Raw genomic sequence first — 18,780 nt, 5'->3', positions numbered from 1 at the left:
AATCAGGGCTGTTTTGCTTTCTGACATGGGATGTGTTTTATATATTCCAGCCCGTCCTCCAACACTTTTAGCCTGTTTAAGTCATTTAGTCATCTGTGAAGAACATAAACTGTGTTTTATGGATTCCTAAACACTTTCCATTTGATTTTTTGCCCTGCGTCTGCCCTACAAGCTGCAATCTCATTTAGGTCTTTTTATGCAGTAGAGTTTGCCCAGTCTTGAAGTCCTGCAGCCGGCCCTAAAGACCATGCAGTTTCTTGTTTGTGCTTACTTGTCATTCCAATTATCTATCAGCAATTGTTCATGTGTCATGAGCCTGAGAGAAGAATTGTGAACATCACTTTATGACCTGCACCCTTCTTATCTGATGAGTTACTATTTATGAGGAGTTGATGAATAGTAAAAACAAAAAGATTGAAGTGTCTTAAATTTCTTTGGAGGCTGAATATCTCTAGATAAGCAATGCTGTGTGCCAAGGAAGCAAATAAATTACTTATAAATCCATTCATTCAGCATATGTTCCTTTGATTTCATAAGAGTTAGCTTTCAATGAGGTGTTCAGAGCAATGTCTAAAATAGATGAGAACATTCATTCAAACATTTTCCCCATTTTTATATTTTTAACTCTCTTTGATACAAAATATGTTTTCATATCATAGCCTTTAAAACTGCTTGCAGTCTGTAAGGGGGTTATTTACTAAAAATCGAGTTTATATGAATTTTTTATTAAAACAAAGTAGACCAATCTCCCATCCATGAATTGAACTCATTTATCAATAATTCTTCTCAAAAATGTTAGAGTGAAAAACATTGCAAGAAAAGTGGCAATTCAAATCATATGATAATCAAATTTTCCACGGGGAAAAAAACTTGAAAATCTCGATTTATTTGAGTTTTCTTGCAAAACCCTCTGAAAAATACTCATGCAGCCTATTAACATCTTCAAATGGTTCAAGGGACCTCTGTCATTGATTCCTACATGATTTCAACATGTTTTAGATGGTGTATTTTCAGATTCAAGCTATTTACAGGGTCGGTGTAAAAAGATCTCGAAAAATGTAATTTTTTTTAAATCCCAAAAATGTGAGCTTTGACCAAAAAAATCAACTTGAAAACTCAATTTTTTGTGGAAAACATAGCTCTATCCTTACTAAATAATCCTCTAAATGTACATAGTGAAAATAACAAAGGGATCAACTTTACAAATGTTTTATACTGTATGTGTTACATTTCAGCAAAAATAATGTTCACATACTATACTCTAATATTTACTTTTATTATTTTCTAAAGCTGTTTGAGAGCCAGTATTGACTTTGAAGCTGGTTTCAAAGTCCCAGCACTCTTTGAAATGAAATCTACTTCAAAATCAAGAAGAGATGTCTTGCTTTATAAGGTGTGCAGGTCTGAGAGCCCAAGAAAAAGCCCTGTTCTTTGAAATTGCACTGCAGCTTACTACACTATAAGGGCTTTCAAACAATAAATAACGAGTGACATGCCTCACTAAACTCTTAAGTAGCCTTCAATTCACTGTGTTCCTAAGAGATTTCCAGAAGCACTAAGCTGTAATTTAGTAAGAAGCTCTCTATTTTGGTTTAAACTATAGTTTTGTATTAGATTTAAAGCAGCTCTAGTAATTAAGGTATTAATGCTCCCCACAAAATCATTTATTGTATTGATTGTCTGTTTCAAGCAATAGTGGTGTCAGTCTCAGTGGGACTTGGGGACACATTTACTTAACTCGCATGAAGGAATAGAATAAAAAATACTTCGATTTTCGAAGTATTTTTTTGGCTACTTCGACCATCGAATTGGCTACTTCAACTACGACTTTGAATCGAGCGATTTGAACTACAAATCGTTTGACTATTCGACCATTCGTCAAAGTACTGTCTCTTTAAAAAAAACTTCGACCCCCTACTTCGCCACCTAATACCTACCAAGCATCAATGTTAGCCTATTGGGAAGGTCCCCATAGGGTTTCCTAGCTTTTTTTGATCGAAGGAAAATCGTTCGATTGATGGATAAAAATCCTTCAAAACGTCGGAATCGAAGGATCTAATTTTTCCTTCGACCGTACGAACTAAGGAAATGCGGTAAATCCTTCGACTTCAATATTCAAAGTCGAAGGATTTTACTTTGACGGTCGAATATCGAGGGTTAATTAACCCTCGATATTCGACCCTAAGTAAATGTGCCCCTTGGTGTAGAAATATGTCCAATATTTTCCGTTCTTTAGTTCTATTATATTTTGAGTGTATTAGACAAGGAAGAAGATTCATATATGTTTTCCTATAATTTTAAATAAGTGCCATGGTCTCTATGAGTGAAACATTTGATTGGAAAGCTGTACTTAGAATCCATTAGGTTTATTAGTAACATCTCTTGTCAAGCTTTTTTGTTAATGGTTTGATAGTTAGGTTTTCCAAATTGCTGACTCATGTTAGAATTTTAGAACAAGTTAGCCCAGAGAAATTAGCCCACAGCATGAGTAAGTTGTTTGCCACAAAATATCTTACAAACAGGAAGAACAAATATTAAATACTATCCGTTTATGAGTCATTATAGTCTACTCTATTTTTATGTCATTCACAGTAACCTTATAAATTAGCTATGGCTTATATATTCAAATATAATCGCCAAAATGTAATCACTGAAACATTAACAGAATAAAGGAATATAAAAAAACAAGGGCATTAAGTACTTTTTTCCTGATAAATGAAACTTTTCAAACTCTGTCTCATTAAGGATTTTTGCTGAAAAGTAAATCTTTTAAAATACATATATTCCTGTAAGTACTTCTAAAAATACTTTCATCTCATATAATGAATTTCAACAGTATCTTCACATACACATACTCATCCCTTAATGGTTCATCTCAAAATGATGAAACAGCAAAGAATAAAGTAGAGAAAAGAAAAGCAGGGGATTACTAATAATCAATGCTTTCCATTGTCAGCAGCAAAGGACACAATATCCCACTGGTAAAATGTATTCCAGTGTACAGAAGTATAAATCAGCTTAGCAAAGATATTACATCTGCAATGGAATAATATAGGAAAATATCATGGAAAATATATTCAGAGGCATGTGCATTGCTAGAAAAAAAGAAAATCTAACTTTGAAGAACTTTGATGATATCTGTAAAAAAATAATTCAAAAAGCTGTCAAGGCAGTATACAGTTTACAATAAATTGTTTAGGGAAATATCATATTATTTTCATAAATAAAAAATATAAATATAAAATAACATATTATATTAGTTAATGTTTAAGGGAGTTATTTAACAAAGGTAGAATTTTAGAGATTTTTAATTTTTAAAGTTTTTTTATACCTCGAATGAACTCAAACGATTTCTCATTTAAGAAAAAATTTGAATGGAAAAAACTTGAATCAAATAATTGTTTATTACCATTTACCATATTTACTGAAGTAAGGGTATTTACATATGTATACTTGCAGGTTAAAGGAATTGTTCAGTATAAAAAAAAAAACTGGGGAAATAGATAAGCTTTGCAAAATAAAAAATGTTTTCAATATAGTTAGTTAACCAAAAATGTAATGTATAAAGGCTGGAGTCACTGGATGTCTAACATTGCCAGAACACTACTTGCTGCTTTGCTGCTCTCTTGGTTTCCGCTGATTGGTTATCAGGCAGTAACCAATCAGTGACTTTAGGGGTGGGCATGTGGCTCATAACTGTTGCTTTTGAATCTGACCTGCATGATAAGGATCATTTGTAACTGATCAGTTATGTCCCATGTGACCCCCCCCCTTCAAGTCGCTGACTTGAAAAAAGCAGGAAGTAGTGTTATGTTCTGTAATGTTACACATCCAGTCACTCCAGCCTTTTTAGATTACATATACATCTAACTATATCAGAAACATTTTTATTTTGCACAGCCTATATATTTATCCAGTTTTTATTTTTATACCAAAATGTACCTTTAATGTAAAGTTTGGCTGTTTATTGATTAGTCTTTATTGCTTTAAAATATAATGAAATCCTTCCAGTGAAATGGACCCTTTACAAAAAGTGCAGATATATGTTCATTGTGTAATAGTTCTTAAATATGAAAGCTCAAGTCTTCCGTATATCTTCTAGGGGAGGAAACAAACTAAGGTCCCCAGGCAGTCAGTATATGCAATGTAAGTAACAATAATTGTGAGCAATGTCCCACTGCAAATGGGGATACTGCAAATGGCTCTTACAGGCATTAGTAAAACCCCTGGCATGTTAACTCTGTTATCTCATTGTATAGTATAGACCTGACCATTCACATATATTTATTGCATGTCTGTGTAGTGATGCCATGCAATTTATTTCTAGAAACCACTATCCTAAAAATCAGGAGAAAGATTTTTTATGAAGTTGAAATTCATTTTGCAGTATGACTATCATTAAAGTGTTGGTTCGCTCTTAAATTGACTTATAACATGGCTAATTCTAAGCAAATTTTCAAGTGGCCTTGTTTTTTTTTTTAATTTGTATAGTTTTTGAGTTATTTGCCTTCTTCTTCTGACACTTCCCAGCTTTAAAATGAAGGTAACTGACCCCATTCAAAAAATCAAATGCTCTGTAAGGCTACAAACAGTCTCTTATTCAAATCAATGCCTAGTTGCTAGGAATTGCAATTAAAGAGCTGTTGAATAAAAAGCTAAATAACTCAGAAAAAATAATAAAAAATGAAAACCAATTGTAAATCGTCTGTGATGGTTGGCACCCTAAATTCAGAACTGATGCTAAGCACCCTGCTCTCGGCTCTTGCTTCCACCTTTAACGTCTTATTAAGAGAGGTGCAAAGCGAGGGGTTCTGAACAGCACAGGGGCACAATGGTAATGCAAAGTCTTTGGGCAGAAGGTCACGGTACAAGGCGTAGACAGCAGGAGTAGTCAGATCAGGCCGGGGTCGAGGCAGGCAGAGTACAACGGAGTCAGGCAGGCAAGGGTCAAACCAGGAGATCAATCAGAGAGGTTGTGGATACAGAAGAGTCGGTTATCAGGCAGAGTCAAGATTCCAGAAGTTGGGATAGTCAAAAACAGGCAGGCGTCACAACAGATAATCAGAATCAAACAGGCAAAACAGCACAGAAGCACCAGGAACAAAATCCTATAAAGGGCAATGATCACATGCCCAATTGCACCTTTTAAACATTTGAATTTCGCGCCATTGCGTGCTGACGTAAGCATGCCAGCATGCATGCGCCAATAAAGAAAGCATAGGCACTGCTCGCGCCCTTAGTACTGCGGCTTTTAGGAAGAGGATACAGCTCACGGTGGGCATCCCCCCCGCCCTAGACCACCACCGTATTTTGTTACATTGTCTCTCTAGATCATCGTAAAAGTTAATTTAAAGGTGAATAACCCCTTTAATACTTTGATTTGTTGTAGACCAGTACTAACTCACTCATATATAAGCATCACCAGAAACTATGTGACACATATGTCTTTTCTCATAGCTTCACGGCTGGATATCAACAAGCATATGGATGGTACATTATGCAGTGTATGTGATTTGGGAAGTTTTGTTCCCTTTTGTGATTTGGCAAATCAGTAAATACTGTCTTGTTTTGGAAATCATCTCTAAGGCTTTTTTTTTTTTTTTTATTCATTTTCTTTAATCTCTCTTGTTGTTTTGTGATTGACATATCAATAGGAACTGGTCATCTTCAATATAATGCTCTATCTATGCTGGATTTCCATGGTGTCACATTGTGTTCATTTTATGACAGAACTGCTGATTCTATTCTACAAGGATAGCAGATTATTTACATAAGTAGCGAACAGGAAGCTCATCCGTGTCTGTATTTTTTCAGATTTGATTACGTTAATAATAAAAAAAGCACTGAATGTTCTTCTGACGAGTCACAAAAACACAACACACACAACTGATTAATTTCAAGCTACTATTAACAAACGTGATAATTAATACATTATTTTCAAAGTATATTTAGCAGTTTCCATCAGGGATTTTAGCAGCGCCCTCCCAGATGTCTCTCCTCGTAGGAACACTATGTGATTCAGCAATTTGCAGAACTCATATCCTGCTGTACACAGGGAAGTCAGAAAAAAGGAGGAAGCATATGGGCTTAAGTTATTTTATTTTGTACTAAATGAAGATGAAATATTCAAAGGCTATTTCACTCTTGAACACACTAGCAGAGCACAAACTGCAAGCTGCGTCTGTTCTCAGGTGATGACTATGTGGATATTGCTAATGCTGTTCATATTCACAGGAAGGATTCTCGTTAACTCCTTACAGAGTCTAAATAAATAGCCTCAGGCTCTTTGGTTTTTTGCATCTCTATGTGTATTCATACATAAAACCTGCCACTATAGAAAAAAATGGAAATCTCAAAAATGTTTGTGTTTAAAGTTTTCTTTTAATACCCTCTATTACTGATATATAGTCCCATAATATTTCATAGTGCTTTTTAGAGTTATACATTATTCCCATGCCCCTGCCCCAGTAATTTTTACAAACGAAAGTCCCTATCACTGTCACATGCACCATCATTAGTTTTATAAGGAGCCAATAAACCTGTATGCTGGAGTTTGGAATGTGTTAAGAAACCTAGTTTACCCAGAGGAAACCCATTCAAGCATATAGAATATATTAACTCTTAGCATCAAGAAAGAAATGTTGATACCTAACTGTTGGGTCAATGAGTCATTTACCAGAACAACACAAAGAGAATCATGTACACTTCTGAAAACTTCTGGTAGAAGGTTTCTAGTGATTCCTCTTGATCTAATTGCTGTTTGATTGCAGTCGGTGCAGCCCAGCAAGTTGAATTTATTAAAGGATTCTGATGATCTGATAATTGCAGTCCAGGCAGTGTCGGACTGGGACACCAGGGGTCCACCAATTAATCTTTGACCAGGGCCCAATCTTAGTACTATTTTTCTTCCTCCCCTCACTCAACCTCTATTCTCCTAGGGGCACATTTACTATTGGTCGAATATCGTGGATTAATTAACCCTCGATATTTGACCGTCAAAGTAAAATCCTTCGACTTCAAAGTCGAAGGCTTTACCGCATTTCCTTTGATGAAGGAAAAATTAATTAAATTGATTAAATCCTTTGAATTGAATGATTTTAATCCATCGATCAAATGATTTTCCTTTGATCAAAAAAAGCTAGGAAAGCCTATGGGGACCTTCCCCATAGGCTAACATTGATGCTTAGTAGGTTTTAGGTGACGAAGTAGGTGGTGGAAGTTTTTTTTAAAGAGACAGTACTTGACTATAGAATGGTCGAATAGTCAAACGATTTTTAGTTTGAATCATTCGATTCGAAGTCGAAGTAGCCAATTCGATGGTCGAAGTAGCCAAGAAAAAACCTTCAAAATTTGAAGTATTTTTTTTACTAATCCTTCACTCGAGCTATGTGAATCATGTGATATCTTCACCATCAAAAATATTCTTCAAATAATATGAGTACCAGTGCTTCTTTAAAACAAATTAGCTATATAGAATAGATGGTACACAATTAAGAATGGTGGGTGCAATATTGTGGGTACAATATTAAATCTGTAAATGCTCTTCACACTTGGTGAACAAACCATAGTGCTAGGTGTAGCTCAGTGGTCCCACGTTCCAAAGATCTTTCTATCCCTGAACCTAAACACTTATGACCCTTTACTGGAAGCATTGACTACACAGGGTACTAACCCTTACTAGCTTCTTTATTTGAGCTCCTGACTGCTCTGCTAACCACCCTGATCCTGCCTTTTACTCCTAGGGGCAAAATTACTAAAGAGCACATTTTTGCTTTGGGAAACTTCGCCATAATTTGCACAAGGTCATCAGGCGTTATTTCGCAGTGAATATGAGTATTTATCAAAATGCAAGGTTTCATCTTGGCAGATGACTGCTGGCAATTGGCAAAGTTTCTTCCTAGCGAAACTTTGTTAACATACTTATGCTTATGTCAATTTAAATATGGCCAGTACATACAGGTCATATATATGTCTTTATTAGTGATTGTTGTTGAAATTCCTGGAAGTTGACACTTAGGGGGTTATTTATCAAAGTCCGAATTTATCTCAATATTTGCTAAAAACTCTGATCAAATCCGCTCGGGTTTTCTACTCTTATTTATTATTACATTTCCAAAAATTTGCTTTGCTTTTCCATACGATTTTCATGTTTTTTTTCCAGATCTCTCACCTGAAAACGTTGGGGTATTGCACAAAACCCAGCGCACATCAAAAAATCATTGGGACTTCTCCCATTGACTTATATGCAACCTCAACAGGTCTGAGATGGCGGATTTTCAGAATCTGACTTTTCCATCCTCAGGGTTTAATAAATTCCGAAAAATTTGTAATTTATTTATTAAAAAGAAAATTACAAATTTTTCGTGATTTTTGCATTCGGAGTTTAGTAAATAACCCCCTTATTATTAAAAAAAAATACAAAACATATCTTCTATTGTTCTATACATGAGCCTACCCTAAAAGAAACGTGGTGTGGGCTTTAAATGGTTAAGAAAGTGAAAAAACATATATTTAAGTAAGTAAGGATCATAGTCTGAGAGAAAATTTGCCTGGTAAAATTGCATGAAAATTCTTTGCTAGCAAATTGTCCACTTCGCCTTTTCGTAAATTGGTGATGTCTCTATTAATTGTCATTTTGGTGAATATTCTCTAAAAAAGCCCACTTCACTCTTTAGTAAATCTACCCCATAGAAGTATTACAAAACAATACTGACACTTACCAGTAACTATGGAGCACACCATATCTCCTCTAACAAGGAAGTAAGGAACACCATAGAAAGAAGGCCACTGTCCTATAATCTGAATTAATCAATGTCACATCTGAAGGCTATTCAAAGAATTTAACATACTTTCTATAAAATACTTCTTCTTTAAATTAACTTAGGAGGGCATATGAGGCACCTAATGACATTATTATGACACTCTGTTCATACTGTTCAGTTTAGACATATATATATATATATATATGTATATATATATATATATATATATATATATATATATATATATATATATATATATATTGCCTTGATGTTATCAGTAAGAACATCCATATACTAAAGAAATGTGTGTTTTCCCAATGTTTTTTCCTGAGTGCGTTGCAGTTGTATTATATTTCCCATAATGTTAAAACTTTGCACTTCAGTTTAATAATTTTGGAGTAATCTTTATGAGAGCTTTTGGAGCATAGCAAATTGTTCATACTTGAAAAAAAAACACCTAAGCATGAAAGTGTTGCATTACTTCATACACATTTAGTCAATTCACCTTTTTTTTTTTCATAAAAAAAAATTATGTAGAAAAATAAAATACATTTTCTGTTGAGGACTCACAATGCAGTGTTTTTTTCCTGCTGAAGGCAATGTTGCCCTGTACACTAAGAAATTAGCATTTAAGCCAGAAAGCATATAATTAAACTCTAGACCCATTACTGTGAACCAGAATTATGTGTAGACATTTGTACAATGAACGTGATCTCAACTGACCTTTTCAACACTTTTAAACAGAAATTAATTGCCAGTGTTCCACAAAAGAATCTTTATGCCTCTTAGAACATATTGTTCACGCATGCTTTATGTTTTCTCCCTTTTTTATCGCAAAAAAAGTTTTAATATATTTACATGCTATTTAAACTGGAACATAAAAAAGAAAATATAAGCTTGTAAAAACGGGTGGATAATTTGCTTCAGATTCGGATTGATTGAAACTGTCTTTGCATCACTTTTGATTTAACAGGGGTGTAAACAGAGGAAAACTGGCACAAAATAAATCAAATTGATTCACCCTCATAAATTGTCATGTTATTACTGAAATAAAGCTGTTAATAAAGGCTGTTTCACATTTGTTTTGTACTTTGTTAGACTTATTTAGACTTATTTAATCAAAAAACAAATTTAAATAAAAAAAGTCATACTAAACTATAATCCACGATTGGACCTTACTTATTATTAAAAAAGTAAAATTTAATCGGATAGGGGACAAACTTGATAAAATTAAATGAAAACCTGATACGATTTTTTGGAGCTTTTTCCTGAATCACTTGATTTTTTTCAGGCTTTTTCCCGAAAAGCTGAAATTTTTCGGATATTTGCCCAAATAGTCCAAAATAGTTGGATTTTCGGGCTAATTCCAGAAGAGACCACAGAAACTTCCAAATAGGATAGGGACCTCTCACATTGCCTAACAGAAAATAATAGTGCAGGGGTGATTCAGATAAAAAAACTGAAATGTGTCATGTCTTTTTCCAAAAATTTCCATTTGAGTTTCACATTCATATACTGCATATGGGACAGGTGACACATAAGGCATACTTACTTTACCAAGTACAGACAATGTGAGCACTGTTCTCCCTATGATACAAGACATGCATGTGCAACAATGTACAGCACAAGTGCATAGGGGCAGATTTATCAAGGGTCGAAGGGAATTAGAGGGAATTTGCGAAGTAAAAATGTTTTTTTGGATACTTTGACCATAGAATAGGATAATACGGGGCACATTTACTATTGGTCAAATATTGAGGGTTAATCAACCCTCGATATTCGACCATCGAAATAAAATCTTTCGACTTCAAATATCGAAGTCGAAGGATTTACCTTATTTACTGTTTGATCGAGCGATTAAATCCTTTGAATGGTCGAATAGTCGGACGATTTTTAGTTCGAATTTAGTTCGAATCGTTAGATTCAAAGTCGAAGGTCGAAGTAGCCAAAAAAAAGCTTCAAATTTTTTTTCATTCAAATCCTTCACTCAAGCTAAGTAAATGTGCCCATACGACTTCGACTTCGAATATTCGACCATTCGATAATCGAAGTACTGTCTCTTCGATTTCAATACTTCACCAAAGTAAACCTGCCAAAGTGCTTTGTTAGCCTATGGGGACCATCTAGAGCATTTTTCTAAGTTTTTGGAAGTCGAAGTAAAATCACTCGATCGATTGCTGAAATCCTTCGAATCGAAGATCAAACAATTTTACTTCGACCGCAGAATACCCAAATTCAATGAAAAAACTTAAACTTTTATATTCGAAGTTGAAGTATTCCAATTCGATGGTCGAATTTCGAAGTATTTTTAACTTCGAAATTCGACCCTTGATAAATCTGCCCCATAGTGTATAGGATCTAAGGGGCAGTCTTTTCCGCTGTATCCACGATAAATGATGTCTAATGAGTACAAAGTGAGTATGGAGAATAGAAAATACTATTATATTATTTGAGTTCATTCTAGGGTCATAATTATTGCTACCCATTCATATTTCTTTAGGAAAAATTAAAGAGGAACAGACAGAAACTTGGTAGAAATATCCTCCTTTTCTCTGATATATATTAGGCATATACAGTAACTAGGCATAGGATATACAGTAACTAGATAAAAATGTAAACAACCTGTTCCAACCTGACTACCAGACAAAATCATTCCCACTACTGTGAGACAGTGGTACAAGTTTGGGACCTGTTATCCAAAATGCTTTGGACCTAGGATTTTCCAGATAAAGTCTTTCTATAATTTGGATCTCCCTATCTTAAGTCTACTGATAAATCATTTAAACATTAATCAAACCCGTAGGATTATGGATTGATGATATCTAGAATCAAGTACAAAATATTTTTTTATTATTACAGAAATTCAAATTATTTTGATTAATAGACTATGGGAGATGGGCTTCCAGTAATTCAGAGCATTCTGGATAACACGTTTCCAGGCAATGGATCTCAGTAGGAATAGGAGAAAAACAGTATCCTTATTATTGCTGCATAAACCAACCTATAAAAGTTTTTAGAATTCTTGTTAATACTTTTACCCATTGGAGCAATGTCTTTCACATAGTGTATATGATCATTTACAATGACAATGGTGCCTGTGCTGAGTGAAATATAGATCTACACTTCTAAAACTAAATGAAAGAGACCCACTTAACTATAGAAAATAAAGTCTTAAACACTAGTCTAGTCGCTGTATGAAGTGGGATTAGGGAGGGATTATAACTGCTACTATCTTAATGAACTCATACCCCCATGTGTCTTCACATTTTATCATACAGTAGTTATTGACATTTCCCTTATTTTATGACAATACCAAAATATCAAAGTACTTTGAAATAAATAAGATTCCTCCTCTCCTAACAAAATTATGAACTTTTGAAATAAACAGAAATATCCATTATTTATAATGAAATTAACATATTCTTGAGATGCTGACAGAACTTGTTATTAACACAGTGGGATTCTGAATTTGTGATAAACATTAATTAGACCTATGCTACCCTTATGCATTTGTGACTTTGCAAGTGATTTATTGCAAGTCCTAATAAATAATAAATAAATAATTGACTTTTATTGTGAAATGAATATGGGTTTAGACTCATTAAGAGGGTCCCAGATGTCCAATTTATTGTGAAAAAATTGTAAAATGCATGCTTGGTTTTATCAATCAATTATTTTGAATACAGACACAAACAAAATCTTGTTTCTACAATCCATAATTGGTCATCTTAGTGTTCCATTAAACGATGATGTACAGGAACAAGGATCATATGTTTTACATAATGCTCAAGCTGAACAGACCACATGCAATTTGGTCAAACAAATGGATGGCATAATTGAACAGGCAGACTAGAGGTATGCATCCTCATCTACCTCCAAGTCAATTGATGAATGACCAGATTTCCTGTTTTGAACAATGAACTCTGTTACAATTTTCATCAGAGGTGAAATGAATTCGGTATAATGAGTTCATCGCACATAATAAGAAGTTCATTACACAGGGGATAGTGGAGGGGAATTGAGTATGTCCATTTATCATTATCATCTTCTGTAGAGTTCAGGTTCCATTCAATAAAAGCAAAAAGAGAAAAAACCTAAGGGACGTGGGTCTAGAGAATATCAAGACATACCATAGGTTAAGAGCAATACATTTCAAGGCAAAACACAGGAATCTTGTTTTGAGTTGCCAGCAATTTGTGGAAAATTTATTGTATGCACCTTGTTGTGCATTATACAGCGCTGTGCTCTGGAAATATGTACAATCCTAATTAAATTTTCATAGATAGATATTGATGGGTCAGCTTTTCTATGAGGTACATGAATGAAGTTTGTAACAATTTGTTTGGTTTCCTAAATGAATGTTTTTATTTTGGATATAAAACTCAGTTTATATCAAAAATTACACTCTCACTCTACTGCAATGACTAAGAAGCCCATTATTTAGGGGCCGATTTATCAAAGGTCGAGGGGAATTTTCGAATTTAAAAAAAAAAAAATCAAATTTTGAGCTATTTTTTGTGTACCTCGACTAGGGAATAGTCCAAATTCGATTTGAATTTGAAAAAAATTAAAAAATGTGAATATCAAAATTTATCATGTACTATCTCTTTAAAAATTCGACTATTCACCATTCCTAACCTACCGAATTGCTATTTTAGCCTATGGGGAACCTCCTATAACCTATTTGGAGTCAATTCATGGACTTTGAAAATTCGGGTTTTTTTGGGGGGAAACGTTGAATCGAATTTGATCGAATGCACTATTAATTTAATTCAAACGATTCAAATTTGTCCGAATATGGACCTATTTGATCGAAAACGGACCTATTCGGCAAAAAAAAAACCTTTGACTTAATGTAAAAATGATAAATATGCCCCTAAATGTCGAATTTTATTGTTTTGAGGTTTTTGAAACCACGATTAAACGAATTTTCTCTGAATCCAAATATAAAAGGTAAGAAAAGCGTACTAAATGTTGCACTGAAAATCAATAGTATCTCTAAAACCCCTAAAAATTCCAGTTTTTCTGACAATTAAAAAAAAAAAATCTGAAAAATCTGTGTTTTACAGGAATTAAAAACATTAATAAATACATTTGTGAAAAAGATAGAAATACAAATGTTAGTAAATTGGACTCTAAGGGGGTTATTTACTAAACTCCTGTTATGCTTTTTGGGGGCACAACTCGAATTTTTCTGGTATTTTTTTAAAACTCAAATTTTTCAAGATTTATTAAAGCCAGATGCAGCAAAACGCCTGAATCAAAAAATCCACCATCTCAGACCTGCCGAAGTCAGTGGCAGAGGTCCCTATCCTATTTTAAAGTTTCTGTGGTTTGTTCTGGAATTAGCCAGAAAATACAACATTTTGGGGATTTTCAGGCAAACATCTGAAAAATTCAGCCTTTAAGGGAAAAAGCCCAAAAAATAGAGCAATTCGGGAAAAAACCCAGAAAAAAGATGTACGGTCCAGGCTTTTTACCCAAACTGATTAAATCAAGCTTTTTTAATAATAAATAAGGTCAAATTGGGTATTAGATTTTGTTTGTGTTTTTTTTTATTTAAAAATGAGATAAATTTGTATTTTAGTAAATGACCCTTCTTAAGTTTGCAGTACACTCCTAGGGGCAATTTATCAAAGGTCAAATTGAAAAATCTAAATTTTTTAATTTGAATTTTGAGCTAATTTTAGTGTACTCTGACTAGGGAATAGTCCAAATTCGATTTGAATTTGAAAAAAATTAAAAAATGTCTCTTTCAAAATTTGACTTTGACTTTTTGCCATCTAAAACCTGCTGAATTGCTGTTTTAGCCTATTGGGAACCTCCAATTGAATATGATCCGAATTAGATTCGAACGAATACATTTTGGTTGGTCTTTTTTTATTCGTATTTCGAAATTCGACCCTTGATAAATCTGCCCCTTAAAGTCCCTGTACCTGTGAGGCAGCAAAAGGTATTTTTTTTTTTTTTTCAAAAAATTCTTCTCAGGTTTTGAAAATAGTGAAAAACTTTCTGCTCATGAAAAAAACATATCCTAATAATGCCTTAAAAGCCAAATGAGTTAAAATCTCACTTCTATTTTTTTTGTTTCTCCTGAACATAAAACGCCCATTATGTTTAGATAATATTATTTTGCTTGTGAGTTCTTGTGAGCAAGGTCCTAAATTTGATTGTAGTATCTTCCATCCCAATAATTCTTTAAACTTTTAGTTATTGTCAGTGTTATTGTTGTATAAGTGACTTGAAGTTCTGTAAAAGCAATGGCACATGGGCATTTTTTATTATAGTGATTCCCACAGGGAACAATCAAAATGCTCTTCCCCTGATGGTTTTCAAAGGATTATTGCTACCACGATGCTGACTTTAACGCTAACTGTGCATAGCACTATGGCAGTGATACTTCCTAAAAAAATAAGTTTAAGTGCATTGATATGTCATATATTTGTTACCTTCACCATGAAATGTTTTCTTTTAACAGCTGAAGATGCTTGTGGAGGCACAGTTAGGGGATCAAGTGGAATTATCTCCAGCCCAAACTTTCCAAATGAGTACCATAATAACGCAGACTGCACATGGACGATAGTTACCGAACCTGGGGATACAATATCAATTGTTTTCACAGATTTTCATATGGAGGAAAAATATGATTATTTAGAAATTGAAGGCTCTGACCCACCAAAAATATGGTAAGATTCTTGATTCAACTAAAATGTCTATAATATTGTTCAGTTGATTTTATGCACTATGTTGTGCCATTGACAGTTATAATAATCTGTACGTGTTCTATATATCTATTTCTGATCTGAAAAACAGGAGGTCTTCATATTTAAGGGCTCCCAAGTGTAGGTCTTTTCTTTTCTCACAATTGTCTCCTTTACCATCATGCAGTGAAACCTCAATTTCACTGTTACTGAATAGAGAACCACTTCACAATCTTGGGAGGGAGTTTGTTGGCCAATAGAATAGTCATAGAAAAGGGTAAAAACTGCATGTTTACATTATTCTTAGACCTGGTCACTATAGAGTGGACTAGAGAGTCACTAGAGAGCTGGTTCAAGGCAGGGAAATACCCCTTGTCAATTGGTAGGGATTTCCCTGCAAACTTGAGGGTGCAGAGTGCAGCTGCAGATTCAACATCCAGCTCAACATATAGCTTAGCTGAATTTCTACACCCCTCTCCCACAGCGTATAGCAATCTTAGATCTAAGATTAATTGATAGGGGTCCATTTGCTGCATTCAAGATTTTTCCAGGGTCTTGATTTTACATACAGTAAGGGCTGATTTGGTGGGGTTTTTTTTCAATAGCATCCTAAAATTTGTCAAATTCCTTAACGTTTTCTTGCATGTTTGTGTTTTTCCTTTTATTCCTTGCTGTGGTTTTATGAGTATAGTGTGACCTCTAAGTAGAGGTTGTTTAATACAGTGTGCTTGTAAAGTCTTCTACAGTTTCTTTAGAGAAAAATTAAATAAATACTTAACAGATGAAAATGCTGTCTAATGTGCCTGAGTTTTACATTTTCCATAGCAAGCTTAAATCTGTAATCACATATTATCTGACATGTAGGGGGTTGTTTACTAGAATCCAAATTTATCTCATTTTATTTAAAAAAAAACACAACCAAACTCCCATTCTCTATTTGACCTTATTCATTAATAAAAAAACAAACAAATTAATTGGATTGTGGAAAAACTCATTAAAATAGATAGAAAACCCAATATTTTGTCTGGCTTTTTTCCCAAAATACTTGATTTTTTTTTTAGTTTGTTCACGAAAACCACGGAAAAGTCAGATTTTTGGGCTAAACCCTCCAAACACGGAATGGTGACACTCAGTGACAGGCTGTTATTACAGTGGCTTCCATTGCAAGCCTTTTTATATTTTTGCTGTTTACAAAAAGACCCATGATTCTTGAAGTCATCCCTGAATAGGATAAATCAAGGGTCAACTCGCAAACCTGGATATTCTTATGGTGTAGTAGATTTAATCAAGATAAGTGCTGTGTATTGTGTGAATTTCTTAAATTAAAATTAGGCCAGTGCCTGCAAGACAAAAATGCGCAGAATATAATGATATTGGTTCTTAAAGTGAAAGTAAAGTGCAGCCCATTTACTGCTGAAATAGGGAAACTTTAAGACAGATAAGATGACAGACAATGAAAAAGACTAGAAGAGTTTGACAAAAATTACAATAAGCAAAGTAGCTAATGAGTTTTCAAACTACAGAAGAGGTAAGACTTTTTTTTTACCTTCTAAGACAATACACTTAGTACCATTTTGTTATTATACAGCAGTCTCAAAATATGTCTAAATTTTAATTGGTTAATTGTTGTATGTAGTTCATTGCTACTAATCTGAATGATAAAACATTATTAATTAGCAGTCTTTATGTTAAATTTGAATGGAAATGATGCAGTGAAGTACAGTATTCTATAGATATGCAATCTATTATATTATCCAGAATGCTCGTTATTTGGGTTTTGGGCATGATTAAGTTGTGCTTATTCCATGTGTAGGGCCCTCTAGTCAAGTCAAGAGTCAAGAGTGAGTTTATTGTCATGCGTCAGCAGAGTGAACAGTAGAGGACTAAGCACACAGCCTTGAGGGGCTCCGGTGCTCAGTGTGGTGGTTCTGGAGATGATGTTTCCAATCCTGACTGACTGAGGTCAGTCGGTCAGGAAGTCCAGAACCCAACTGCAGAGGGAGGTGTTCAGTCCAAGCTGGCTCAACTTTTCTATCAGATGCTGAGGAATGATAGTCTGAAGCCTATGAACAGCATTTGAACGTAGGTGCCTTTTTTGTCCAGATGAGGGAGGGCCAGATGGAGGGTGGAGGCTATTGCATCATCTGTTGAGTGAACTGTAGGGGGTCCAGTGCTGGTGGCAGCAAGGTTTTGATGTGTTTCTTGACAAGCTTCTCAAAACACTTCATGATGATGGGGGTGAGTGCCACAGGACGGTAGTTGTTGAGGCAGGACACTGATGACTTCTTCGGCACGGGGACAATGGTGGTGGTTTTGAAGCACTTTGAGACAGTGGAGGTGATTAGGGAGATGTTAAAGATGTCAGTGAAAACATCTGCCAGCTGATCTGCACATTCTCTTAGTACTCTGCCAGGGATATTGTCTGGTCCTGCAGCCTTCCATGGGTTTACTCTTTCCAAAGTCATCCTCACATCAGTCACCGTCAGACACAGTGCCTGGTCATTAGGCAGAGTGCTGGTCTTCCTCATTCCTGTGTTGTTCTGTGCTTCAAACCGTGCATAGAAGTCATTCAGTGCATCTGCAATGGAGGCATCACTGGTCACAGGCAGATGGTGTTGACCTGTAGTTTGTGATAGCCTGGATGCCCTGTCACATGCGCCGTGTGTTGCCATTCTCCTGGAAGAAGCTGTGTATTCTCTGAGTGTATGTGCACTTAGCTACTCTGATGGCACGGGAAAGTTTAGCTCTCGCTGTTCTCAGGGCAACTTCGTCACCTTCCCTGAAAGCAGAGTCTCAGGCCCTCAGTAACACACGTACCTCTTAAGTGAACCACAGCTTCTGGTTAAGGCGTGTAGTGATGCATTTAGAGACAGTGACATCATCAATGCACTTTGTGATGTAGCTGATTACAGATGACGTATACTCATCCAAGTTGAGTCGCTGTAGGTTGCAGCCTCCATAAACATGTTCCAGTCAGTGCACTCAAAACAGTCCTGAAGAGCAGTTATGGCTCCTGCTGGCCATGTTTTCACCTGCTTCAGAACTGGTTTAGAGTGCCTGACGAGTGGTCTGTATGCTGGAATTAGCAAAACAGAGATGTGGTCTGAGTATCCGAAGTGTGGGCGGGGCTCTGCTCGGTATGCACTGGAAATGTTTGTGTAAACCTGATCCAGGGTGTTTGGCCCTTTCGTAGCAAATTCCACATGCTGATGGAGTTTAGGGAGCACTGACCTGATATTCGCATGGTTAAAATCTCCAGCGATGATAATCAGTCCATCTGAGTCCATCTGAGTGTTTTGTATGTCCTTATTGGTTAA

At 35.1% G+C, this 18,780-nt stretch overlaps 1 protein-coding gene across 1 annotated transcript in view; it reads left to right on the top strand.

Moving 5' to 3' along the window:
- The window catches only part of LOC108718600 (CUB and sushi domain-containing protein 3), a 696,593-nt gene that overhangs the window by 234,617 nt on the left and 443,196 nt on the right, over positions 1-18,780 (top strand). Inside the window, exon 5 of the mRNA XM_041566615.1 lies at positions 15,241-15,448. Coding sequence (XP_041422549.1) covers positions 15,241-15,448 — 208 coding nt within the window. The remainder of the gene's footprint in view (positions 1-15,240; positions 15,449-18,780) is intronic.

This window comes from Xenopus laevis, chromosome 6L, assembly GCF_017654675.1.
Source record: "Xenopus laevis strain J_2021 chromosome 6L, Xenopus_laevis_v10.1, whole genome shotgun sequence".
NCBI classification, from domain to species: domain Eukaryota; kingdom Metazoa; phylum Chordata; class Amphibia; order Anura; family Pipidae; genus Xenopus; species Xenopus laevis.
Note: the sequence above shows the minus strand (reverse complement) of the source record. Positions and strands in the feature narration are given on the sequence as shown.